Source organism: Dysidea avara, chromosome 8, assembly GCF_963678975.1.
Source record: "Dysidea avara chromosome 8, odDysAvar1.4, whole genome shotgun sequence".
In the NCBI taxonomy this organism is placed as follows: Eukaryota; Metazoa; Porifera; class Demospongiae; order Dictyoceratida; family Dysideidae; genus Dysidea; species Dysidea avara.
The window spans coordinates 29,880,735-29,908,429 of record NC_089279.1 but is presented as its reverse complement, the minus strand read 5'-3'; the positions used below and the strand labels follow the sequence as shown (position 1 = coordinate 29,908,429).

The following is a 27,695-nucleotide window of genomic DNA, read 5'->3' as shown; positions in this document are numbered from 1 at the left end:
AACAGTGTCCTATAAAAGTGGGGGGCCATGGCCCCCCCGTCTCCACCGCCTATGACTGATGATCCATGAACTATTGCTTGTAGTTCCTTAGGCTTGTTACAAATACTACGTGCGTTAAAATCATATAAATTTTGAGTTTAGAATTACAATTTAGTCATGCGTTAGTCTTACTGGGTTGTGGAGTGAACCCCTTTGCTCTTTTATCTCCTCTATTTTCGATGTGTATGCGATTTAATGAATAAAACTAGAAAGTAGATGAGTTGATGAACAACGTGACCTCTGCCAGAGCTGCGAAAGTCAGTATAAACATAGATATTATCTATGGTAGCTATTGGTTCCTATTGTTTCATAGCAACAGAGTTTGCTTTTACGTAACTGAGTAGCTGGTGTGGTTATTGGGCGTTCCCGTGGTTGCGCTAAAGGGGCGTTGTTTCGTTTTCCGGTTAATCATGTGCTGTGTGTGAGCTCAGTTGTGAGAAATAGAGTGGAGAAAAAAATGGCGTTTATTAACCCTAGTATCGCTGTCCTGAAGACCTGGTATGGAATAGTGGAAATAGCATTGCGCGTAGGGTGCACGGTATGTTAAAATACAGTCAAACCATAGATATACAGACAAGTGCCCGGAATGGGCACGTGAGCCAATTGACTTCGCCGTTACCCCCTTCTAGAAAGGCGGGATAGTAACATATTCCGCTCACAATACATGATATACGAGAGCATCTACTTTTTTGGTAAGCCTTCCACGCGAAAGGGGGTGATCATTTAGGCGCAGAGCTTAATTGGTTTGTGGGTGTGTCTCTCTCGATGCGCAGGACTGCCTGAATCGTAGGCACCATTATTGGAGAAAACAAACTTAAGCACGGAAGCCCAATGTATTAATGTAGTCGCAAGAGTAGAACTAGTCTTCTGCGTAAACTATGATACTTCCAGTAAAAATTACCCGGCACGAAAAACCGGATGAATCCAATCCCCGGGTACTTGTCTCTACGATATCTATGGCAAAAAGTTGTTTATTTATTATTTGTTTTACAGCATAAATACAACAAGTATAATTACTAGTAGTTGTTAATATCTAGTGTATGCTGAAGGTCCACTGGCATCAGTGGCGTAACTAACCGGGGCCTGGGGGGAATTAGCAATAGAGTAGTAGAAAAGACAACTTCACCAAATAATCGATCGAGACCTTGACAACAGCGCACATTTTTGGCAGCGAAACAGCTATATTACCTTTCACAAGGGGTAGTCACTTCCATACCGCCAGTTAGCTAATACACTTGCGACCGGGATCAAGAATTTTGATCATCGAAATTTCGCCTTGATCGCTTGATTACACTTGTAAAAGTGCCTTGATTCTTGATAGTCTACCGTAAAATACTAGTAAATTATCGTGTTGCTAAAGTTAGCTTTGAAGGGTCTTGATCGTCACTTTTGCGGACGTATTGATCGCTTGATTCATTTACAGAAGCCCCTTGATCGCTTGATTAAATCTTGATCCCGGTCGTAAGTGTTTCAACAGACGGTATTGAAGTGACTACCCTTTGTTATTGTGAAATCACTTCAAACTGACAGGTTAGCTGCATAAGCGCCTCTAGAAATAATTATCGTTTCGATAATGCAGAGTGGTTACTTGTGAATGCAACATTGCACTGAGCCCTGGTGTCAGTGCAAGTCTAGTTACGCCACTGACTGGCATCCAGTGCCAGTGCGGCCAGGAGTGAGAGATTAGTTATTGTTACTTATCTCAGTCATATAAAGCTCAGTAAAGCAGGGGTTACTGGGGATCGAAGTTGGGGATTTGGGGGGCTTGTTACAATTACCACGGACAAACAAAAGAAAAGGTGCGTATGTTGTCAGGATCAAAATTCTGTTCAAAATGATTCCAAAGAAAGTTTGTACTTGATAGGTAGGTTAAGATTGTAATTTATTATCGATAAAACATTCCATATACAAGGGAGTCTGCTGAAATAGAAGTTGGAAACATTGGTACTTCTTACATGTTGTAGTTTATAGCTAGAACCTAATCGTGTGTTTCCTGTAGTAAATTTAACATATTTAGTGATATTAAATGCATTGGTAGGGGCTTTTAGGCTTTTGATTTAAAACATCATGTCACAGATGTCCAAAACATACATTAAAGGCAAAACTTTGAGCTCAAGTAATCGAGATTTATAGTTGCTGGTATAGTCATTCAATATATACTAAATTTCCACCCGCATGGTTTAACAAAGAGGTGTGGTCATAAAATGTGTGACATGCGTGTAGGGCAAAATTAATGCAATGTCTACCATCAAACTGCAATAAAAGTTGGTAGATTGAGGACTAAAACCATCAATAAACCTGTAGGGGCATGGAATGATCGGTTACCTTTTCAAGTAAGTTTTGGGAAGTGGTTTAAATTTTGGCTTCATAAGTCACCTGTACGAAAAAATCATCCCATTATTTGTTTTCAGCAAAGCCTGAGGATTGATAAAGTACAGCTACATGGTTTATATTTTAGGTAGTGATTAATTGATACAGAGTGCAGAAATACTTTGAAATGTTTGCCTACATGGATTTTACCAATTTTTTTACCCTACATAAATTCAGATTGCATTATGTAAAAATGATGTAATATAGTGGCACAACTTCTCGTTAAATCCATCTATATTGATAGCTCATGAATAGCTATGGATACGGATAGCTGTTACATTTTTATGGGTAGCTATTCCTCCTCATGGGTTTGCAAATATTGTATTAGCTAATGGGTTTGTTTTAGTACTTTTTGCTACCAGCTAGGTTACCAGCTGTAATGTAGCTGTAATGTTTAAATAACAACCACCCACCGGCCGCAAAATGAAGCTCGGCCTTGCAAAGGTTTATTTGTCATTTTCAAATGATCTATATAGAGTAACTCACCTAATATCGGACAGGCTCCAAATCGGACACGATTACTCGAGCTACAACAGGAATTTTTGAACAACTTGTGTGTCTTCAGGTAGTTCAAGGTTGTAGGACTTTGAACACCAAGTATCAGCTTTCTCAGCTTCTTAGCCTAGTGGCAGCAGCCCTGCAAAGTAATTTCTGATTAATACATATATTCCGGAAGGAAAGTTGATTCACGGACACCCACAGTTTACAAATCACACTTACATTCAATGAATAGTTTTATATGTTCACCTTGTAGATCAACTCAATACTTTCTAAATATCCCCATTTTTTTAATCAAATTCTTTAAATCACGAATTACAAATCAAATAAAATGAGATTTCACTGGAGTAACGAGTTGATGTATATAATGCTACTTCTAAAAACCAGGTGCCCATGCAGTTAATACTATCCCATTCTAGCTAAATAAGCAAATAATCAACCATGTATATAATTGTAGTTGCTATTGTTATTATTAATTCAGCTAGATAATTAGATTTGTAAATACTGTAATTTAGTGTATTTCATAATTCATGAATTATTTTATAATTCAGTAATTATATTGCTATGCATTGCTAAGGAAGCGTAATTATAAAACACCGCTTTAAACAGCAAATTACTCACAGAAGTATCTTCTCAACTGTTGCATAGTGTGTCTATTGTGTTTTCTAACGTAAATTATTTAGAGAAAGCCTTGACGCTGCCATGCCTGTTTTTTAGACCACTGAGAAGAAACCACCCCAGAGCAAAGTTTACCTGTGCGGAAGTGTAATACAGACTTCATTTCGCTTTTACTTCTTACATGCAAGCTGCGTTTACCATTTCATGATTTTGCTCACGTAGGTCGGACAAGCATAGGTAGATAGGTAGGTACACACACACACTTTCCCAAAAACAATTTCAGTAAACCAGGCACGCCTGGTTTAAAAATTCATGGTGTATGGAAGTATACGGTGTTTGTAAAAGTATATGGTACATATTTTCCATAAACTTACCTCAAACAATATGTACCTGTACTTAATCAAATTTCTCCGTATACTTAAATTTATTCTTCGATTATTACTCCAGTGATGTCTCATTTTATTTGATTTGTAATTCATGATTTAAAGGATTTGATTAAATAAACTGAGGACATTTAGAAAATAGATGAGTTGATCTACAAGGTGAACATATAAAACTGTTGATTGAATGCAAGTGTGATTTGTAAACTGGATGTCCGTGAATCGACTTCTTTTCTGGAATATATGTATTAATCGGAAATGATCTAGGGCTGCTGCTACCAGACAAAGAAGCCAAGAAAGCTGATACTTGGTGTCCAAAGTAGTCCCACAGCCTTGAACTATCTAAAGATATATAAGTTGTGCAAAAAAATTCCTGTTGTAGCTCGAGTAATCATGTCCGATTTTGGAGCCCGTCCGATATTAGGTGAGTTACTCTACAGTGAATAAGTCTGAGAAAACCAGTCTAATTGTCTATTTAAAAGTATCAAGAAATACCAGTTTTAAGTATTCAGTGTGTTGTAGCTTGAAGCTAAGTGTACCAAATTTTTGTGCGTTTTACACCAATTCTTTACCTTCAAGAACATCCACTGTACAAGTAGTTAAGTTTACCACCATTTTAAAATTTATGTATAGTTTTTATATAACTCAATGTTGACTGTGCCAGGTGAGCTCCAAATGGTGTGGGAGGAGGGTAAGAAGCTGTTTTTAAAAATTAAAGAGGAAGGCATAGGGATGATAGTTCATAATTATAGCTTATTCATGTAGCTCTGTGTTCTTAGTGAAAAATTGAGTCTGCTGTCACAGGTGATAAGATTGGTTTTCCCAGACCCAGTCCCAGTCACTGTTCCCATGAACTCATGTTAAGGGTGCTCGTGGCTATTTGAAGCCATACACAACATGCAATTTTGGTACTGTTTCTTATACCCACACAATATGTAAATTGAATCCATATGCTACTTATATTCAAAGTGCTTCCCTTTTTCTTCATCACAAACCACCAAACAGAATTCTGCTACCCTATACCATTTTATAACCACGTGAAATTCCTTACAAACTACTTAAATCGAAACTAGTCCTTCATTTTACACTGGAAACCACATTAAACAAATTTCAGCTTATAACTCACAACTCTATGTTTAGTATTCAGTGGCATAGCTACCATTGAGGCAACTGCCTTGGAAAAAAATGTTTGACAATTCAGAGCACCCCCCTCCAAAAGTTTACTATGTGCAATCTAGGAAGCTTCTAGAAGTTGCAGTACAAAAGCAGTTGCATATATGTGACTGGATATTGGAAAAACGATCCAAATCGCACATTAGAAGTTTCGAGATAAACGGTTTTAAAGAATTGAAGCCAGCATAACTCTCCAAGGATAGCAAGCACGGTATATGAAATTACACAAAAGATGCATCAATCTGTTACCTTTCAAGCCACTTCCAGTACTTGTAGCTGCTTGTACAGTTTCCCACCAAATAAGATGAGCAGTTGGACGAGCGAAGTAGTATCACGAGTGCTCACAAAGAGGTGTAGGCTGGGGGGTGGCGGGGAGGGCAAGAGATAGACCTCAAAATGGAGGCAGACCATGATTGGAGTCCAAACACGAGATTACAGGGCTGTGCTGACTCCTTAGTGGCTGATATGTAGCAAAATCAACAGGGAACACGTCTGGCCAACATTATAAGGCTGTCCACCAGTAAACCACTGATTCTTGCCAAGCCAGGTCCTTCACAAGGCCTGAAACCGCCATTTGAGCACTCCACACCACCCAGACAAGACGTGTGTAAAAACCAGCCTCGTGTAGTTTGAGTAGTGCTGAGGGTCAAAACTTGTAGTACGATAGTGTAGCTATCCACTGGTGGTGTTAGTTTGATTTTGCCTGATGTGTGATTTGGATTGGTTCTGTAAAACCTGGTCACATATCTTATATGTATGCATGGGAAATAAAAGGATGGAAAGAGAAAGAGAATGGCTAATCTCTTAGAAGTACTAAGAGAGGTTCAATATTATACTTTTGGTGTAAGATTTAACCTAAAAGCTGCTAAAAATTGAAATACTCTAATAGAACAGTCAACTACTCTAATAAAACATCTATAATTTCAAGAAGTTATCAGTGTGTCTTCTTGACCTGTGCACTGCTATCTTACTATTGCTCCAAACATCCTGCCATAATACTGTAACAACTTTAAGCAGGCTATAGGACCAGGAGTTCTACAGCACTTGTGCTGTAAAGTGTTAAATAAATATAGTTAGGGTTAGGGCTGCACCGATTCCACTTTTTACCGATACTTCAAATACCAAGTACTCAGCTGGGAAGTATCTGCAAGTACAAGTACCAATACCAAGTACCTTAAAGTAGCTACTTCATATTGTACACATTTATTATATAGTGCACTTCATGGTATTCTTGTACACATTTTCAGTATGGTTCGTGTTTATATAGCCGATCAAGATTCACAAAGAAGGAAGTCACTGAAATGCAAACCAGTGGATATTCCAGTATTCTTCTTGAAAAGTGTAGATAATATAATAATGGTGCTTACAAAAACACTAAATATTCTAATACTAAAACAGTAATTTCTACCTGATTGCTCTATTAGAGTTATTGACTGTTCTATTAGAGTATATTGATCTTTTACTCAGTAAAGTGTTTTCACATGTAGATTTCAGCATAGATCAGTAATTTTGCTGGTAGTTAGCTATTAGTGTTATACTTGATGGTTTTAGGGTCCACTATGCTACTAAAATGAGCAAGTACAAACTAACGTTATTTTATTCTCGCACATGATAAGAATTGGTATCTGCAACAATATAATGGCTGATTTCGATACTTCACGAAAACAGCAGTATCAACCCGATACTGATACTAGAAATCGGTACAGCCCTAAAATAAATACTGATCACTTTCTGAAAACAACTTCTGTCAAACAGTTTAATATATAGTGCATGGGCATTTTAGTTGTTGCTACAAACTTGATACTTGCTTCCTCTTGTAAGTAGAACAGTAATTATAGTGAATTTCTTAGCATATATAAAGTTAACAATGCTGCAGCATCTGAAAGTTGTTTCTTTTTATTTTTATATGCTTTATCAGTTAAACAGCACCAAAGTTCCATGCTGCATTGACCTATTTTAGCATCAATTTAAGCTAGCAAACTATAAATATCATACCGCTTCTGGAGTTTGCGCTCCCAAACTCCTTGAAGTTCAACTTTATAAGCTCAAAAGATTTAAAAGTGTATGTAGTTCTCTTTTTCAACGAAAATTGTGTACAACTAAATCATCCATCTTGTATCCACAATCATTCAGTACAATTGAAATATATTCCAGATTCGATCTTGTGATAGCCATTTTCCACACGGAGCATGACCCCAGACCCCAGACCCCCTTAGTTGGAAACATTTATGCATATGTATTCTACACACTGGTAAGTGTATGCTTGCCCTCTCAAGCCCTCTCTTTCATGCATTGTAACTGTTTGAACATTATAGTTTAAGACACGAGACTGTAAAGCATACTACATGTATACCTTCAGCCTATTTATTGTAGCAAAAATTTATATATTTATGAATTTATCACATGCAAAATTTATTAACTCATGAATTGGTGTAATCAATTAATCATACGGGTATTAAATTGAGCAAAAACTCCAAAATTGCAAAATTTAGTGCATGTACTGCTAAATTAAGTCAGCTAAAGCATTTCAAACACAAATTAATAGCAACTTTGTTTAGTATTGATCATGTGTAGCTGATATCCATATCTTTTCCCTTCCTGTTCTTTAAGATAGATTTTTAGTTACTGGCTGTGTCCATTATGTGACAACTAGTATTACAACTGTTGGTGTCATTTCATCATTATTACACTTAGGTGACTCACAATATGACATCATCTTTCAGTCAAAAGTATTACCAAATTTAGGCTAAATTTGCAAATTTTTCCTGTGGGAGCATGCCCCCAGATCCCTAGATAGAGCCTTTGCATGCTGAGTGTGCTCTGCACACTGTACTATGTTGCATAGCTAGTTGTATCAACTGGCCGTTGCTTTTCTTAGCCAGCCAATCTGCGGTTAGCACCCCCTTTCTGAAATTCTAATCCACCCCTGATGAGTGCTCAATAGTTCATACTCAAAACAAGAGTTTTCTTTTGGGAAAGTTGTTCACACATTGACAATACAATAGCACACTTTTTCTTTCTAAGCCCCAAAGCTGGCGCTATCACATAGGCCAGATTTGAGAATAGGCCATACTTTAAAAGGGTTATCAATGTCATACCAGCAAAACTGTATCAAGACACATGGTAGTGTGTCGTGCGGCCCAAGAAGCCGGCGCGCCGCACCGTGAGTATATTTACAGGAAGAAAGTAAATGCAATTTTCACACCTTTGTAGCTCCGTGATTCCTTATCCGATTGAAGCCAATGTTGCTACCGAAGTGCCGGCTAGGTAGGGGAGTCCACATTCCACATTTGAAGAAAATCGCTCCAGCCATTTCCGAGATACGAGCAGCCAAAGTTTGGGGTTTTTTTCTTCGTTTTTTTTTCTTCTACTTCTTTTCGCACACTTTGCAAAATCCGCCATAAAACGCGAATGCGTACTCCAATCGGGCTGAAATTTAGCACACTTAAAGGGTTCATTAAGGTGAATCTCAGTACCAAGATTGGTAGGAATCTGATGAACATTCATGGAGTTATGACCGATTATTTGCGTAAAATTAGGTCGAAGGTCTGTCATGTCTACAGGGTAAACCGCTCGAAGGAATGAGCTGAAAATTGCTATGTAGATGGAGTAACTATCGTAGGAGTGCCTTATTGTGGTTTGAAAGGAATCCAGTTAAAGGCCATCGAGATATGACACAAAACCCAACCTGTGTCAAAATTATGCAATCGATTTTTATGAATAAAAAACTATAAGTTTTCACGCCTACTAGGCAAACCGCTTAGAGCAGTGAGCTGAAAATCGGTGTGTAGCTGGAATAATTAACATAGAAAGTCCTTGCAGAAGTACAAAAGAATCGGATTACAAACCACTGAGTTACGATTCCAAAGCCAACTACGTGTAGCACATGCGAGATCGAGATACTCTAATAGAACAGTCACCCTAATAGAGCATTCAGCTACGTTCATAATTTACTCCATTATAGAATTATATTACATTGCAAGTTATTTTGTAGGGAGTTCAGCTACAAACAAGTCATCCTGTAGTCAGATCAGCTAGAAGAAGGTACCTGATAGAGAATTCAGCTACAAAGAAACCATCATGTAGAGAGTTCAGCTGCAAACAAATCATCCTGTAGAGAATTCAGCTACAAACAAATTGCCCTGTAGAGAGATCAGCTAGAAGAAGTTACCTTGTAGAGAGTTCAGTTACAAAGAAACCATCGTGTAGAGAGTTCAGCTGCAAACAAATCCCCCAGTAGAAAGTTCCACTATGAACAGATCACCCTGTAGAGAGTTCAGTTAGAAACAAGTCATCCTGTAGAGAGATCAGCTAGAAGAAGTCACCTTGTAGAGAGTTCAGCTACAAAGAAACCACCATGTAAGAGAATTCAGCTGCAAACAAATCACCTGTAAAGAGTTCAGCTAGAAAGAAGTCACCCTGTAGAGAGATCGGCTAGAAACAAGTCACCCTGTAGAGAGTTTAGCTAGAAGAATTACATTGTAGAGAGTTCAGCTACAAAGAAACTACCATATAGAGAGTTCAGCTGCAAACAAATTTCCCTGTAGGGAATTCAACTACAAACAAATCACCCTGTAGAAAGATCAGCTAGAAGAAGTTACCTTGTAGAGAGTTCAGCTACAAACAAGTCATCTGGTAGAGAGATCAGCTAGAAGGATTACCTTGTAGAGAGTTCAGCTACAAAGAAATCACCCTGCTTCATCTTTTCTTCTTCCTAGGCCTGTAGTAAAGAAAAGAATGATAGGTTAAAAAGCCCTAAAGCAGGCCATAGGCCAGCTTTGGGGTATACAAATACAAAAAGAAGTGAAATCTAATCCAAAACAGCCAAGTTGTAAAAAAAGAGTGCGGTCCTCAGAAAGGCTATGGTGAAAAAAGATGTGAAATCCAAGGTGGCGGCCAAGAAATGGCTGTGATGGTAGGTTAATGGTAAAAATTTTAATAATGACAATCCAGGTGAATTTTGTGCCAAGACCAAGTGGCACCAAATTCACCTGAATTGTAGTTATTAAAATTTTTACTATTAACCTACCATCACAGCCATTTCTTGGCCGCCACCTTGGATTTCACATCTTTTTTCACCATAGCCTTTCTGAGGGACGCACTCTTTTGTGTACAGCTTGGCTGTTTTGGATTAGATTTATATTATATATCATGTATGTATGCATGAGCTTAACTATGTTGATATTCCTGCAGGTGTTGTGCTTCATAGTAATGATATGTGCTGCAGTTACACTGTCAGCTATTGCAGATATTGAGGATGCACCTAGGGCAGAAGTCGACAACAAATATAAATCTGCTGCTGGCTGGCTAGTATTTGTGTCAGTAATGGGAATGATCTATGAGCCAGTTGTAGCAACTCTTCGTTTCCTTAATTTGGAGATTTTCAATCAATCTACGTTGTTTGTTATCGCTGGCTGTGTTGTAAGTTCTATAATGTAGTAATGTTTGTAGTAATTAATGCTTACTACTGTATTACTGCTGCAATAGCTATGTTGTATGATGCAACAATACAGGATGACACATGTTACAAACATATTCACAAATCTGTCATAGTCTCTAGTGTGGTAGTACTGGATCACAGAGGTTTGGGTCTTTTAGGCCAAAAAAATCACCCAAAAACCAGTTTTCTACTGCCTGCCTGCCCGCCCGCCCGCCAGCCTGCCCGCCTGCCTGCGTGACCACAGTTGCAAGGCTAGAGGCCAAGGGAAGCAGCGCATGGCCACCAGTTTACACCACAATAACAAACACACCAGTGAAATGTGCCTTTTGGGATTTTGACAAGTGTGTGCCTACTGAACCTTGTCTTTTCTTTTAGGTTGCTCTCGTTCTTCTTCATGCAATGAAACTGTTAATTGTCTCTATCAACACTTTTCTTGACAACATATTTAGATGCTGCAAACGTATTTAAGTGTTATTGCTTGGTAGATACACAGTAGGTTCAATACCACGCCTATTGATTGATTAATAATGATCAACAATCTATTTACTTGATCACGATGACACACCCCTTATTATTGGTCTAGCTGTATGTAGTGTATAGCACAATGAAAATATGCAATAATAACACACACCCTCCTTAACTCGTGATACTCTAATGGGTGATATCTGTAATGATATCAAATACTAAAATATAAAATAGGCCTAAGTTTACATTGCATAACATAACATCTTCCTGGGGGACACCAAGCTCAGTGATCATGACACTTGCTTTCTGTGCTGCTGTATGTTTTGGTTGGCCTGTCCCTTTAGAATCTTCTGCTGCCTTGTACAGGGTACTATTCCTTTGGTCTGGTAAAGCTATCTTGTGATCAATTTACATTACTTCTGAAGACATTCCCAATGGGATTAGTCTAGCAATGGGATGTTTGTATTGCTGTGCGGATGTTGGCAGCATGCACTAGACCATCCTTTTCCTTTACCAGTTCCTTGATGACTGCCAGTTTCCATGTGATCCCTGGAGTGTTGTCATGCAACAAGACTACGTCACCCGACTTGATCTTTTGGATGTTGTTTCCTGAGGTTCTGTATTCCCTGAGATATTCATGTCTTCAACCAGATTTAAATGGCTGAGGAGAAAAGCTTGTAACTGTGCCTTTCAAGTCACATCAGTCAAGTTACGGTTATTCAGTTCTTGTTTCTTGATTGCTTCAAGTGGCAGTAATATTATACAACGGCCATGCTGGAGTTAGTGTTTCCAGATCATCAATGTCTTGAGAGGCCTATCATCAGGAAAACTTCCACTTCCATCACTAGTGTCCTTAAAATTGTTAGTGTTACTCTAGATTTCCTGTGGACCTTCATCAGTACCATCTTCAGTGTCATCTTCAATGCCATCTTCAGTGCCATCTTCGTGAGTCCAATGAGACATTCCCACCACTCGCCATACCAAGGCACATGCTTGGGTATAAACTGTCTCTGAAGTTACTGAACACCACACTGTCCTATATAGCATCTCTGTGAGGAGATCAGACTGTAGAAGATGTTGTAGCTCATCAGAAATTTGTTATGTTGAAGCATTGTCTGAGACTAGTACTTGTGGCAAGGATCTATCGTTGACAAAGTGCCTGAAAGCTAGCAGAAAGGTCTCCACTGATATATAGGTCTGTTACAATTTCTAGATGGATTGCCTGAGTAGTGGCACACGTGAACAGGCAAATGTATATCTTATTTCAGTGTGGGACTAATGCACATACATTGCTCCCATGATATCAATGCCTGTAACAGAGAATGGTTCACAGTCACGTGTTCTGGTATCAGATAAGGTGGAAGATCAGCAATGGTATAGGGTTTTTCCATATGTCTACGAAATGCAGAGAAGTGACTTCACACATTGTCTACTGGTTGGAATACAGAACTTCTATCGTATCACAGTCAATATGGCATTAGTCTCAGCATAAAATAATTGTATGTGTGCCTTCAGGATCACCAGTTAAGTAAACATATGTTTCGGTAGTATAGTAGTAGGGGAAACTTGGTAGCTGAACTCAGAAGAGCAATCAGACAAAAAGGACACAACTGTCAGATTAGGGTTGTTTACTTCTGGGATGGTGATTTGGAAGTAAAATTGGAGAGTTCACTATTGTAGACTTCAAGCTGATACTGCTTGACTTCAGCACTAAGTAATTCTACTGGTGCTAAGGGGCCTGTGAGTCTGTCCTGGCGTTGTTTCCAACGATTGATACTAAACCGGAATGTGCAGACTGTAACTGACAACAGCTTTGAGAGTATGCTATAGTGTGACATATCGATGACACATTGTATACCTGTAGAATCTGGTGACACTGGCTAGGAAGCCATTGCAGCAATGGCCAGTGCTTGTAGTTCAATGGTAGGAGAAAACTTCCAGGTAAGCCTACTGGTGTGAGATGGCATTGTTCCACAATGTAGATGACTGTACTTGAGCTGTGAGGAAGTGATGCTCTTGTTAACAAATTGGCTCGGTTGTCTTCTGTTGGGCAAAATCTCCAAGAATGTGCTCCAGTGACAGCAAGAATCTGTCTAACACAATAAGCAACAAATACATTATTCCTTATACAATTTGGCAGCTGTGAGAGCACCCATGAGCTCCAACCTGGGTGATGTGAGCTGTTTTAGAGATACAACTCTGGATTTTGCCATCACAAAGGATATGTCACTTTCCCTACAAAGGAAAGCCACTGCTCCACAAGTTAGAGGAATAGCATCAACAAACACATAGAGTTGGTGAGGTTGACTGGCTGTTGTGTTATTAGGAAAATACTGTCTGGGGATAACTGAGTCCATGGCTTCTCGGATGTCTTGGGCTATGTGTATAGTTTACCCTATGTCAGCCTTTTCATTAATGCAAATGCTTGTTCGTAACTCTATGACTATTAATCATGTTTGCACTAAAGTATGTGATGCTTTCTTGAAGTGCACCAAAGTTTTCAAGAAAATAGAGCTATGATTTTCATTATTTGTTAAGTGTGCAAAAAGAATAATTTAAGTCCCTAAATGAAGAAAAAATTATTACAAGAAATTAACCCAAACTTTTATGTCTCGTGTTTCACTATTGCATAGGCAATCTTGTGTAAATTTGGTATGTGTTTGTAGTGCAAAAATGATTCAAATGCAAGAAGGGAGCATGGTTACATAATATGAGTGAAAATCACATTTTCTTTTTTCATGCATATCCCCACAGTGTAGTGCTACTCTGCCACACTGCACACCACACTGCTATTTGTCTTAGTTGTTTAAGCAATTTTCACTTTTTATAAATGTTGGAACTTTTAGGCTTCTAAAGGACAGAAGGCTTCTAAAGGACAGATTCACTTGTGAAATTTATTCATTTCATGATTATTGACCAGACAGTTTAGCTGGTGTGGTCAGGGTAATGCGCACTCAGTACAGACATTAATAAAAATGTTCTTGTGAGTTCAGTAAAATTGTTGAGGGTTATCAATTTCTATGAATAGATTTATATGCAATTAGCTAGCTAGATTATATGCTGCTGTGTTGTAGTTATCATAGAATTTGCCAATGTCTGGATCTCCTACCACTGGGGTTGATAATGACTATGACTTAGCTTGGGTAAAGCAGCTGCCCTTATTGGAGTTGGGAAACAGTCAGCAAATTAACTAGCTGAATTTTTTAATGTTTTACTTTATTATGACTCATGCAAAACATCTAAGCTTTAAAAAGTTGTGAAATAAAAGGCAGTGGCTAAGAAATGGCTGTTAATGCCAATCAATTTTAAAAATTATAAACTTAAAAATAAAGTATGAATCCAAGCGATAAAAAGTAGTGAAACAAGAGAAGAACGATGGTAGCTATTACAGCATAGCTCAGTGGGAATCCCTACTTTGGCATGATACAGCCATTATTTTGAGTTCAATGCCAAAGTAGGAATTTCCCACCAAGCTATGCTGTAATAGCTACCATCGTTCTACTCTTGTTTCACTACTTTTTATTGTTTGGATTCCTACTTTTAATTTATAATTTTTAATGTGCTAGTTTGTTTAGTTTTTTGTTAAGGCATACAGCTAGCTATAAACATGTGACTGTTCTATTGGGGTGACTGCTGTGTTAGAGTATCTCGAGTCAGCCTTCCAAATTGAAGGTGTGTGGTCACTGAAATATAGCTAGTGCAAAGGTGTGTGTCATCGTGGTTTCAATCGATAGATCGATAATGCATAGAATGAAGAATGGGCGTGATCTTGTGACCTATTGTGAAGCTATCTAGTACCAGTACCCCCATACAGTACCCTCCATCATAGATTATATCAGTAGGAATATAATCTACTATCTTGGCTAAAATCATTTCTGAGTCACAGATCACAATGCATTATTCTAGATAACCACAAAAGTGATACCACCCAGGTTCTTTCTGGTATACCTCAGGGCATGGTTCTTGCCCCTCTATTGTTTTGATTTATATTAATGACCTACCTTTTTACATCCACAATAAGATCAAACTTAGACCTAGTTTAGACCTAGACCTAGCTACTTACTCAATGGACCAACAAATGGAAGATGACATTCAATATCCTGAAATGTGAGTTCCTGAGAGTAACAAACCAACACATTCCTATCTTGCACACATTCTATATTGAAAATTCTCCCATTAAGGAAGTTCCATCTGCCAAATATCTAGGGGTCACCATCAACAACAAGCTTACCTTCAATGACCATATCCAAACAATCACCAATAAAGCTAACCAAATCAATGCCTTTATTTACAGAAACCTGCGTCACTGTCCAAGCACTGTGAAATGTTGTAACTGCTGAAGTATGGTCAGGCCAGTGCTTGAATATGCATCATCTGTATGGGATCCCCATACCTTAAATAATATTAATAGAATTGAAGCAGTACAGAGAAGAGCGGCCAGATTTTGCCTAAATGAGTTTTCAACTCACTAGTGTTACTAGCATGCTAAGCACACTTAACTTACTTCCTTTACAACAAAGAAGAGAGAGAGCTAAACTTATAATGATGTATAAAATTATTAATGATCTTATTGATATCCCCAAAGGTTACTTCACCCCTAATGATTCACGATTAAGAAAAGGATACTATAGGCAACTGACGACAAACATTGACTTGTATAAATTTTCCTTTTTCCCCTCTGTGATTAAACTTTGGAACCCCCTCCCCCCATATATAGTTAATTCCCCTTCCCTGGATAATTTTTGTAACAACTTAAGTAATTATATCTGTGCGTTATAATCATTTGTGATTTCTGCACAGTAAAAACAAATAATAATCTATTCCTCTGTACAGTAGCATAGTCTAAGCACCTTAAATAACCTTGTAGCATCTATTATGCTGCTTAAAGAAAGTGTTGATACGGAAAATTAACACCTCAATATGGTTTTGTTGGATGAAGAAGAAGACAAGTAGCCTGATTGAAGATAAAAGAAAAGACAAGGCACAGAGGGTACACACTCGTTGGAACCCCAAAAGGAACATCCCACTGGTGAGATTGTTATTGTAGCATAAAATGGTGGCCGTGCACTGCTTCATTTGGCCTCTAGGCTTGCGACTGTGGTCAGTCAGGCAGTCAGTCTAAATTCCATGTTTTGGCAATTTTTTAAAATTCTGTATCCGGTAAGCATTTTGTTGTATTTAATGCTGTTTTACGTATTATATCATAGACTAGTAGTATTCCGTAAAGGTGATTTTCGTCTCATAAGATATCTCTAGGATGATTTTTAAAAGCGGAATTTTGGGCAGGGCGCGAAATTTCACCTGGATTCCTACTTAATGGTACGACCGTACCGTTTGATAATGGTTGTGCACTATTAAAAACTAATTGGCATTAAAATCAATGATATCATTTCTTGGCCGCCACCTTTTATTTCACAGCTGAAACTTTTGAAGGCCATGCCCTATTTACAAATTAGCTGTTTTTCATAAATTTCATATTTTGTGTTTTGAATACCTGAAAGCCATCCATAAACTGGTTGTGAAGCTTGTTTTTATACAGTTCTTATGTACAGCCACAATGATGATTGACTAATTTGTTCTATATTTATACTCTAATAGAGTGCACATTTTCTAAAAAAAGATTTCTAAAGGAATGAACATAGAATGTTCTAAATTTTCCATCATTAGTAGATCTACAGGTATGAAATTATAAATACATAGGTTTAAGCTAGAATTTTCATTTACAGAATAGAAATAAAGTAAGATAATTAGCTGACAACAGAGTCCAGTTTAAGAGTTTGATATGAAGGTCCAATTGCAAAGGTCAAAATACTTTAACAGTTAGTAGCAAAAAGATGCACAAAAAAATTGTCAAAAAGGTTGTCCAGAAATTGCATCAGGGATTTCACATCAAGTTGATTTTCTCTTTTAACCACAAAAGGTTTGAACTATGATGGCTAACCTATGCACATTGTTGTTCCCACAAGCGCTTTATAAACCCTGCAGGCACGACAAAAGAAATCGGTCTCATTCGTTACTGTTTATCAGATTGCACCAGATTTGGTATGAAAAAATGCAAAAAAATTTGAATAGAAAAAAGTGAAGAGATCAAGCCTCACTTTGAGGGTTCATATTTTAGGAATGCACAAGATGATTTTATTTAAACTTAGTGTAAACAAGTTCAAGGAAAGATTATGAATTTAAGTTTGATTAGGAATCAAAGAAATAAAGTAATGAAACAAGGGAGGTTGTGTAAGTAATAAATCCCAGTGGCGGATCTAGGATTTTTAAAAGGAGGTTTCTGAAAGTTGGTATAGCTGAATAAGGCATCTGATGACATTTCTCTGGAAAATTTTGAGACTTTAGAAGTTCTGAGATTAGATTTTAGGCTATTTTTTAGTTACCAATTGCAATAAATCCAATGCTTTAAATAGATGTTATATAGCTAACTATAGGGCAAAGATGGTGACTATAAGCTGTAGCTTTGATTGCTCTATTAGAGTAGTTACATGACTGCTCTATTAGAGTAGTTACTTGACTGCTCTATTAGAGTATCTCGATCGTTTTTAATGTAGTGAGAGATGAAACGTGAAGTGTTGCTGAGGGTTTAATAGCTATAAATGGTGTTAGTTAAGTGCAACTGCATGCATGCTACTGAAATATAGTGGTATATAGTTGTTTGCTATGACAAATTGTCAGTGCAACAATGTTTATGTATTTAGACTGCCACTGAGGTAAATTAATTTTAAAAGGGGGTTTCTGTTGAAACTCCAGAAACCCCTCTAGATCTGCCACTGAATCCAGTTACAACAGAAACCTGCTGTACAAAGATAGGGAAGCCATCATGCACCACCACCATGAATTGAAATTTGCATTGTCAGTAAAAATAAATGGAACACAAAGGAGGACAGAGGTAAGTGTACGAAGAGTACATTGTACATGCCAAAAGGCACCTGTCAGGCTGAAGCGACTTTGAACAATCAAGTTATGCTTGTCTGAAGGCATCAGTCAATCATTCAGGCAGGCAGGCAGGAAATTCCACTAATCATTATTTTTAATTTTAAAGCAACCTATTGAAAGTATTTCAAGTCACACTGAAGGTACTTTTGGGCTTGGTTATACCTAACTGATACTGCCATAGCACTATGAAGGTATTGTGAAGTTGGTTTTAGAGTGAAGCTGTGTCTTAGGGTTATATTTTTTGCCAGAAAAGCCCAAACCTTCATGATCTCTAATATACAGTACTATCATACTACATGATTTTGGGGTGTTGAATGTGTCGGGCAGCTAAAAAAAATTAATCTGTGTACTTTCAAGAAGGGACCATGGAGCTATGCATGCATGTGGAAGCCGTACTTTCTCTCTATTTGTCAATTATGCACAGTGTGATACACCAGCTTTCTTGGCAGCACAGCATGCTGCTATAATCAGAAGAGGCACAGTCACTTACAGTGGCTGCACTGTGCATTCAACTTTTGCATTGAAGAGAAGCTGAAAGACAACTAGGAAATATTCTGACCCTAACTGTCCCTGTATGCAAAGTATGTAGGAAGCAGTAGAAGAGTCAAATTTATTTATGGATTTTACGTGTACTGTATAGTGCAGTATTTTCTGTTACATTTACACCACATACATAAATGCTGCATGTTAAACTACACGTATATTATGTATTCACTAAATGCTGCATTTACAGGATGCTGGTATCAGTGTTGTATTTGCAATATCCTTCTTTTCTGGAGGGGTTGCTAGTGCAGTGTATTCCAGTGATAATGACAATGAAGCCCTGGATGACTGTGACACTGACGTATGTAGTGATGCAAGGAGAGTGAGAGATTCAGAAGGAGCATCTGCGGTAAGTTAAGCAGATGTAAAAGCTGGCAGATGAATAAAAAATTGAAAATTCTAAAAGTGAAATATGGGTGGCTGAAAAAGCAATGAAACAATAAAGGTGGTAATGTAAACCACAAATCCCTATTTTGATTCTCTGTCATAGATTTTAGTCATTCATCATTTGTGGGAAAGTTTTCTTGTTTTTTGTCAAGAAATGCTGTTTAAGTATTTAGTGTGTTGTAGCTCAACAATAGTTAAAGCTGTGTATACCAATTTTTCACACATTATACACCAATTCACTACCTTCCAGAGCATCCACTGTACAAGTAGCCAACAACTAAGTTTCCTGCCATTTTAGATAGTTCTTAACTCATGTATCTCTGAGCTCCGATAAGAATTTTGGGGAGGGCAAAAGGTTGTTTACAAATTAAACAGGAATGTATAAGGATGAATTAGGTCCGATTATGGGTCATTCAGGTATTTAAACTGGCTAAAAATCAAAGGAAATTTACAGCACAGGTCTGCATAGTCACATACAGCCATCCCCAGGTCTCCATCAAGGCCTAAGTTTGCTCATACAGCTCGCCGCTTGGCTTGGGAAAAGCAGACCGCTCAAAGCTGGCTAATTTTATTGTGAAATTTGATAGCATATTCATGTAGCTTTGTGTTCATGGTGAAAAATCTAACCTGCTGATGAGGCCGATTTTCCCAGATCCAGTCATTAAAATAGGGATTTGTGGATTACATTACTGCCCAGCAATCTTTTCTTGTTTAATGGTTTTTCAGCAATCCCCATTCCCCTGTTGAAATTTGCAATATTTTATTCACCTATTTGTGCACATTAATCCAGTAATGAATTTGTTTCAGTGATAATGAAGATTGTTGTAGATAGAGCATTCTAAATATGTACAGTCAATGTTTCAGTACCGAGCTCAAATTCAGGGTATATTTATACCCTATTAAAATTTTATTAGAAATAGTTATACCTTGTTAGTTGCTTGCCTTACCAAGTTACAGCAATAAAGTATAATGTAAACTTCATGAAATAGAGTTTTCAGTAGTTGTTATCACCTTGAATAACTACAGAATGAATAAGGGAGAACTATCTCATACTCTCCCACCAGTGTAATATGTAGGAGTGCAGGACCTCCCTTCAGGTTGATTTACTCTAATAGAGCAGTCAAATAAAGTGTACTCTAGTCCTGGGCAATACTGAAAATAATGCTATTCGATATATTGACAAGCTTATATTCATAATGTGATTAAATATTGAGCATAATTACATTTGTCAAGCAGTGAGACTAGTAACATTACATAACACATTATTGTATCATATTATATCATAGAATGTGAAATGGTGCCAGACGACAGCTGGAATTTGCCCATAATCGAATTGCCTTTCCTTGTAGGTATATAGCAAATGCAGGAAACACAACCACTAGCCAGATGTAATTAGGCGATATAGGCGATATTGATGATTATATTGTTTAGACGATGTTATTATGGCTCTATAATTTACTTCAATACAATATATTGTGTATATAGTTCAATATCGCGATATTGCCAATATATTGAAACATTGCCCAGCTCTAGTGTACGCTAATCATAGTTTTCAACAGATTGTCTGGAAACCTCCTGCATGTGTAAAAATGACCCATAGCTATCATATATGTGTTTGCAGCATGGAAGTAAGACTAATTGTGGTCAAATGCTGTTCAAAGCCTTGAGACAGCATAATACTATAATAATAGCTAGTTGCAAACTAAGATATCAACTTGCATCCAAGACATCAAACTGGTGCTTGACTTTAAACTCTGATGGTGAGATTTATAGTCCTTGAAGTGCTAGCTAATTAGCCAACCCCCCTCCTCTATGCTCTACAGTATACGTACCTTCATGTTATTTTACAGTTCGAGCTCTGTTTCTATACACACATAAAACTGATCAAATAACAATGTGGATACAGAGTCTCCTAATATGAACTAGAATTTACTTTACCAGTGTACGTGCATGTTGTCAAATTCAGTGTAAGTTTTGTTATTAGGGACCCGCCGATTATGCTGGCATAATAATGAGCATAATAGGTACCTGAAAGCATTGAGCATAATGCTAGCATAATAGGCAGAACACTTGTGCATTACCATAAATTCTTCTTGCTTATCAGAATACATATCACAGAAAAAGATCGATATACTCTAATAGAACAGTCAGAAAATATTAGACAGCTGACTGTTCTATTAGAGTATATTGATCTTTTCCGTGACATGGATTTTGACAAGTAGCGATTTAGAGTCTATGCTTCAGCAACTTACTGTTTTCCCATAAAGTGCAAATTTACTAGAAAAACATGAGAACTGAGGTATAAATATTGAGCATAATTTGAGCATAATAGGTAAATATTGAGCATTAATTTAAGCATAATAGGCAAAATTTTGAGCAGTGCAGCATAGCATATTAAATAGGTAAAATAATGAGCATAATCGGTGGGTCCCTATTTGTTATCAGATACACTTGACTGCGTTATCAGAGTATTTATATGACTGATCTATTAGTCTTGGGTAACCTGTGCCCACATCCTGTTATTACTAGTGTTATATGCAAAAAAAACACGGCAAAAAAAATAAAACAAATGCTGGTAAACATGATTTGACAACCTATGTTCAGCCTGAATCAGAGAGTTGAAGCAGCACTGACTTCTGCAATACATTATGTGTTCAAGGATGTCGCACCGATAGACCTGCAGAATTGCTGGAATTGCTTTGCTTTGCACACAACCAAGAGAACCTATCAAAATCGGAATTAATGTCCTCATGTTCCAGTTAAATTCAGAGATCTTGTCAATGACTTTTCATTCTCCTTGATGACAACTCTCTTGGATCTGCTGGAATTGAAATATCAAGACACTATACACACAGTCTTGTCAATAACAGTATCGGGTCTCCTATCGTGTGTAATGGGACTATTAAGAGCCATGAATTACTCAGTGAATATGATTGTTAGTACAGTTGAATGTGCATGCAGTAAGCCATGAAACAAGATTTATTGAAGCCATACATGGTGATTTAATGCCATGCATTATTGGTGATGGGCACAAAACCCTCAAGCAGTGCTATAAAGACGTTAGCAAGTGCAGTTTAAGTAATTAAACAGTGGAGATACTGGCTGTTTCTTGAAAACAATACCTCTTTGGCAAAGTATCGGTATCGGTCAGGTATCAGCCAATTTCCACTTAACACATATTGGTATCAGATTGGTAGGAAAAATGGTATTGGTGCATTCCTACATAATAGCACATAGTTCTTATGAAATCATCATGACTAATAAGTGTCACACAACTGCCAATATTCAAGTGCATGGCAATGTGCGACAACATGGGCTGACAGAGTGGCCATGTTTTGAGATAACAGAACTTCTATGGCGCACATTGAGTCAGGACAAAGGTAGTAACTTTAATTCACTTAGCACTGGGTATAGTGACACTGGGAAGCAGGGCTAGGTTTGAAATGGAATTCTTCAACATTGGCTCTGTGAATAAATGGCCGTAAATTTCGATGAATATTCACAAACTTCTTTGCTGTTGCATCATGAGATGGGTATCATCTTGCTTCACTATGGACTATCATAAATGATGAGAATAGTCACAACATTGTACTGAAACATGGCCAACAGCTATAGAGTTGCTTAGTAATTATGATGAATTAGTGTGTCACTGTGCAAATCCTTTTTACATGAAAGGTGCTAAGGATTTTTTTTCACCAATTCAGTTATTACCCATGTCAGGCTTAACTGTAAATGTTTGAAACTTCACAGCCATCGGTGACAACTACATAGTTCATACAACCCTGGTATCACTGTAGACATGATGCTTGGAAATGATGCTCCTAGTAGAGCTAGAATCTTCACATGAATTTATTAAAGTGGCTCATTTCATGATATTTGATATTTTTACCAGAAAAGCCCTCACCTGTGATATACAGTAGAACCAGGGCCGCCCAGAGAAATTAAGGGGCCCAGGGCAAAGAGTTAAAGTGGGGCCCCAGAGGCAAGGAGGTTTCCATTCTGAATCACAACTTCACCCAAGCTGTAAGTTGAAGACAAAAAAAAAAAAAATGTCATGACCTGCTGACAACGACAATAGCTACCCCTCACCAACCATATCTCCTTATCTATAAGCTTGCTACACTGCTCCTCTGAAGAATACTGTGACTACTCTATTAGAGTATTTAGATCTGACTGCTCTACTAGAGTATATCGATCTTTTAAACAGGTATTCAAGGGGCCCTTTGTGGGACCTCCTGGGGCCCCTTTCAGGCTGGGGCCCGGGGAAAAATTCCCCAGTTCCCCCCCCCCCCCCCCCTGTGGGCGGCCCTGAGTAGAACCATACTGTATGATGTATGTATATTACTACTGTATGTGTGTATGTATGTATGCATGTACATATTATACATGTACATAATACACATACACGTACACATACACACTATATATAGTGGCATCACAAACATAGCAACTGATATTATACCATGGGTGTGTATTTTTAGGCATTCTCCTTCTTTGCTATGATAGCATTTGGAGTATTGGCAGGAATTGTAATTCATACGATACTGCTCACTAGGAAAGGCAGTGGAACTGCCAGTGGAGATGCCAGTGATCCATCTGATTACAAGGATGATACTACTCAGTAGTGCTTAGAAATGGAACATGCTATTTTTGTTTGCTATAAAGTTACTGCATATACTAGGATATTTTTTGTTTGCAAAGATTTTTTATGCAGTGTATTTATGTACTGCAGCTTTGGGATCACAAATGGTTTTATGGCTAGAATTATATTTGACAAATGTGGTTACTAAAATGATGTGTAATATCTGATCTACAAGGGAAGTGTTGCTATGGACTTTTTTAAATTCCAAAACCATTCATTGTCTTAAAGTTAAGCCTGGCTACATGTACATCATTTCTCAGTTTGTAGTTCTGCTGCTGCCAAATCATGTTATCAGACAGAAGTCCATGGATATAATATACACAATATCAAAGGATGGCTAATTGCACTAAGCTACCAAACTGGTGCACCATTGTCAGCTTGAATATTAAATCATGTCAGTCATAGCTATCCAAAACTGTGATGCTGTCTATGCTATGTTTCTGCTCCAAAGTCAATTATTCAGTTTAATGAATTATAATTATGCTTCAGGAGTCTTGGAATTGTGATGTATATTATTGTAATTTTGACAAATATTGGTTATATTGCAAGACCAGTTAATTAGGCCAATCTTGTGTTTCACTTCATAGATGTGGTGGGTCAATAACCCTCAAAAAGCCTGCTATATTATATGGTTGTAGATTATTGTGCAAGCATGCCAAGTTTATATACTCTCTGTGAACATAATAATTGGTTCCTTGTAGCAAGCTAGCTAGCTATATGTGAGTAATGGCCATGGCTGATTGTTGAAGTTATAATCAATACCCAAACAAAGCTATGCCAATAACCAAATGTACAAGAGGGCACTCTTACAGATTCAGACAGGTATCAGCCCACTTAAACATTTATTTGCACTCTTTTTTCCCTGCCACTATCAAAATATGGAACAGCCTCCCAGCTACTGCAATTGAAGCAACCAATGTAGATGACTTTCAGAAAAGGATTGTAGACTATTTTTGTATTAATCCAGCTATATAGTCTAAAATGTTGTACATTTTGTTTTCTTGCATGTATCTGTGCTTTATACTCCCTAATGGAGGTCTGCACAGTATTAAATAAATAAATAAATAAAGCTAAGGAAGGAAAGTGGCTTCACCTCACATATTTCAGAATATCTATGCTCCTGCACCTGTAAAGGTCATGATACTCCTATAGAGTACTGACAATGTAATTCGTTTTATTTTTGTGCAGAAATTTTCATGTGTGTAAAATAAAATCACAGGGCTAAGATATACCCTATAGTAGAACAGTTCTCAGCTAATGTAACCACATACACAGAAAGGTAAAAGAACAGACCCCTTAAACTATAGACCAATTTCCCTGACTAGCGTATGTCTGCTGCAAGACTCTTGAACAAATATATTCCTCTGTGTTATCACATTTAGAAAACCATAAAGTATTATATGATAGTCAACGTGGTTTTTGTGCATGATGATCCTGTGAAACCCAGCTAATTAATTGGTGCCATCACTGACTTCCAGCAATGCCTCACTTCGGGAGCAGTCAATTTCTACCAGAGCTATCAGCTATGTGTCATATATATCACACAGAAACTTTGTCAATATGTTCAGAACATCCTGAGACTGTTGAACATCTGGTTTGTGGCTGCAATTATCTGGCTGGTCATCAATACAAGCACTAACATGATGAAGTAGTCAAGTATTTGCATTGGTTGTTATGTGGGAAGTATGAAATGGAATATGATACAATTTTATGGAGACACTCACCTCTTTCAGTTCAGGAAAATCACATGATAAAATGGGACTTCAATATTTAAACTGACAAGGTTATTCCTGCCAGAAGACCTAACATCACTAGTTCACTACCATTGACAAAACTTGAAAATTTGGTAACCTTTGTTGATGTATGTAGTTGTTCCAGCTGACAGGAGAGTATCTGATAAGAATGAAAAGATTGAAAAATACCAGGACTTAAGGATTGAGATTGAGCGATTGTGGAATAAGAGGATGGAGTTATACCATTAGTTATTGGTATACTTGGAACTATATCCAAAAGGTTTTGCAGATTTCGTAGGGACCTCCAACTGCAAAAGCCTAATCCCTACATTCTTCAAAAAACTGGAACTGCTGCAATAGCTACTTCGCAGAGCTCTTCTACTCTCAGAACTAGGTTAGATTCAAGTTGGACAGTTTATAGCTACCAGCTGCAGTTGCACACGACAAGCCTAACATTGTTTATGTCAGCAGTAGAAGTCATGGTTATTTTATACATGCTGCTGTTCCTGATGACGGATGTACAGCTACTAAGTTTCAGGAGAAGATGCAAAAGTACACAGACTTGAAATTTGAAATTAGGAAGACGTGGCAGCAACCAGTAACTGTCACACCCATTATTCTAGGAGCATTGGGATCCATTCCAACTTCACTTACAAACCCTTTGAAGCTGCTGAGACTGTTCAATAAGCAATTGTGTTAAGAGTGTACTGTTACCCACATTCTTGGGAGACATATCATCTGGAAACATCAGTGACACTCAGGGTTTTCTTATACATTTGATGTAGCTATCGTGATTATTCATTAAAATATTGATATTACACCAGATATATGCATTTCAAAATGCTATGTAACATGCTTATCATGAACCACGATAGTGGGTTCATAATAGGGATCGCCCATGCATGTTTTTTGCAAAAACTCTGAATAGAACGCACGCCTAACAAGTTGATGTTGTGCTACTTCTAAAAACCAGGCGCCATGCAGCTAGCTAACTCATCTGGAATAACTATAGACAGTATATACTACTATGAATTAACCAACTATGTATTACTACTTTACAATATGGTAGTTTGGGTTGTGCAATAATATAATTAGCTATTTCTCGTAATTCATGAAATATTCGTAATTCATTCAATTACGTTGCTATGCACTGCTAAGGAAGCGTTTGTTAAATAAACCGCTTTTACCAACATATTACGCACAAAACTATCTTCTAAACTGTTTTATAGTGTGACTAACGTGTTTTTTCCCACAAATTCTCTCGACAAAGCCTCAAAGCTGCTCTTCATTTTCGTTCGCGTACGTAAGGGATACGCCCCCTTTCAACTCGAAGCGATAGGCTATTCCTGGCAGTGTACGAGGCAATGGCGGATCCAGGATGGGGCATTTGGGGCAAATGCCCCCCCCCCCCTTCAAGAAATTGCATACAAGATCGAGATACTCTAATAGAGCAGTCAGTTACTCTAATCAAGCAGTCACAATGTTCATGAGGCAGTGTAGCTTACCTATGAAGCTATAAATAGGATTTTATTTTACATAACAGACGTGATATATTTGGTAAAGGATCACTAGCTATTATTGTTGTGACCTTTTTTTTTTTTTTTTTTTTTTTTTTTCTTTTTTTTTTTTTTGGTCTTCAACTGTTTTTCAGCAAAGTGCCCCCCCTCTTTCCAAACTCTGGATCCGCCCCTGCGAGGACTGCACCGTTGTTTTTCAGTTGCTAAATGCCTGAAAACCTCAAGGGGAAGGTAGTCTGAGGAAAGTCACCACACCCATATTTCAGTCCGCCGAAAAGAAACCACCTCAGAGCAAAGTTCACCTGTGCAATACAGACTTCATTTCACTTTTACTTCTTACGTAAAAGCTGCTTTCACCGTTATTAAACGATTTTGCTCACGTGGGTGCGTACGGACAAACATAGGTAGATAGGTACATAGGTAGATAGATAGGTACACACACACACTTTTACGAAAACAATTACAGTAAACCAGGCGCACGCCCACAGCCGGCCTTCGGCCGGCTGTGGGCGTGCGCCTGGTTTAAAAACTACCTTGGAAAGCACCCTCCAACTCAAAACCACCCTCTGGTGGTTATTTGCAATGAGTATTGGTCCACTAGTAAGTATCAGGTGAAAAGGAAACATGCAGTAGCTTCGTGTATTTCAGACAAAACTGAAATTTGCCATTTTGTTCATATTAGGCCAGGCCAAGTTGATTGACAGTTTATCGTCCGGGATATTTGAAAAAGTCATGCGGGTGGGAGGTCATTTTTCATAATTTTTTTAACACGGAAAAACATTCAAAAAGTAGCTTCACACAGTTGCTAGCTACTTTAACAATGATTGCAAGCTTATTTGATTACGTCACTGTTACTACTTAGCTATTCGTTTATGCAATCTCTCTTTAGAAATCCATTTATTGAAGGTTCTAACGAGTCCAGGCTGGGGATAATCGTCACATTTGTTGCAC

The 27,695-nt window shown here is 37.8% G+C and overlaps 1 protein-coding gene and 2 long non-coding RNA genes across 3 annotated transcripts in view; 2 read left to right on the top strand and 1 right to left on the bottom strand.

Moving 5' to 3' along the window:
* Positions 1-27,695, bottom strand: part of LOC136263677 (uncharacterized) — a 41,692-nt gene that overhangs the window by 8,478 nt on the left and 5,519 nt on the right. The window lies entirely within an intron of this gene.
* Positions 1-27,695, top strand: part of LOC136263676 (uncharacterized) — a 42,470-nt gene that overhangs the window by 10,459 nt on the left and 4,316 nt on the right. The window lies entirely within an intron of this gene.
* LOC136263675 (uncharacterized) lies at positions 436-23,570 on the top strand. The gene is made up of 4 exons (XM_066058311.1): positions 436-577; positions 10,272-10,499; positions 18,656-18,814; positions 23,334-23,570. Exons 1-4 carry the CDS (start codon positions 497-499, stop codon positions 23,475-23,477), a joined length of 612 nt encoding a protein of 203 aa, XP_065914383.1. The 5' UTR covers positions 436-496; the 3' UTR covers positions 23,478-23,570.

Coding starts and splice junctions, on each gene's coding strand:
- LOC136263675 (XM_066058311.1), top strand. CDS start 497: ATGGCGTTTATTAACCCTAGTATCGCTGTCCTGAAGACCTGGTATGGA. Junction 578..10,271: donor CATTGCGCGTAGGGTGCACG/GTATGTTAAAAT, acceptor ATATTCCTGCAG/GTGTTGTGCTTCATAGTAAT. Junction 10,500..18,655: donor TTGTTATCGCTGGCTGTGTT/GTAAGTTCTATA, acceptor CTGCATTTACAG/GATGCTGGTATCAGTGTTGT.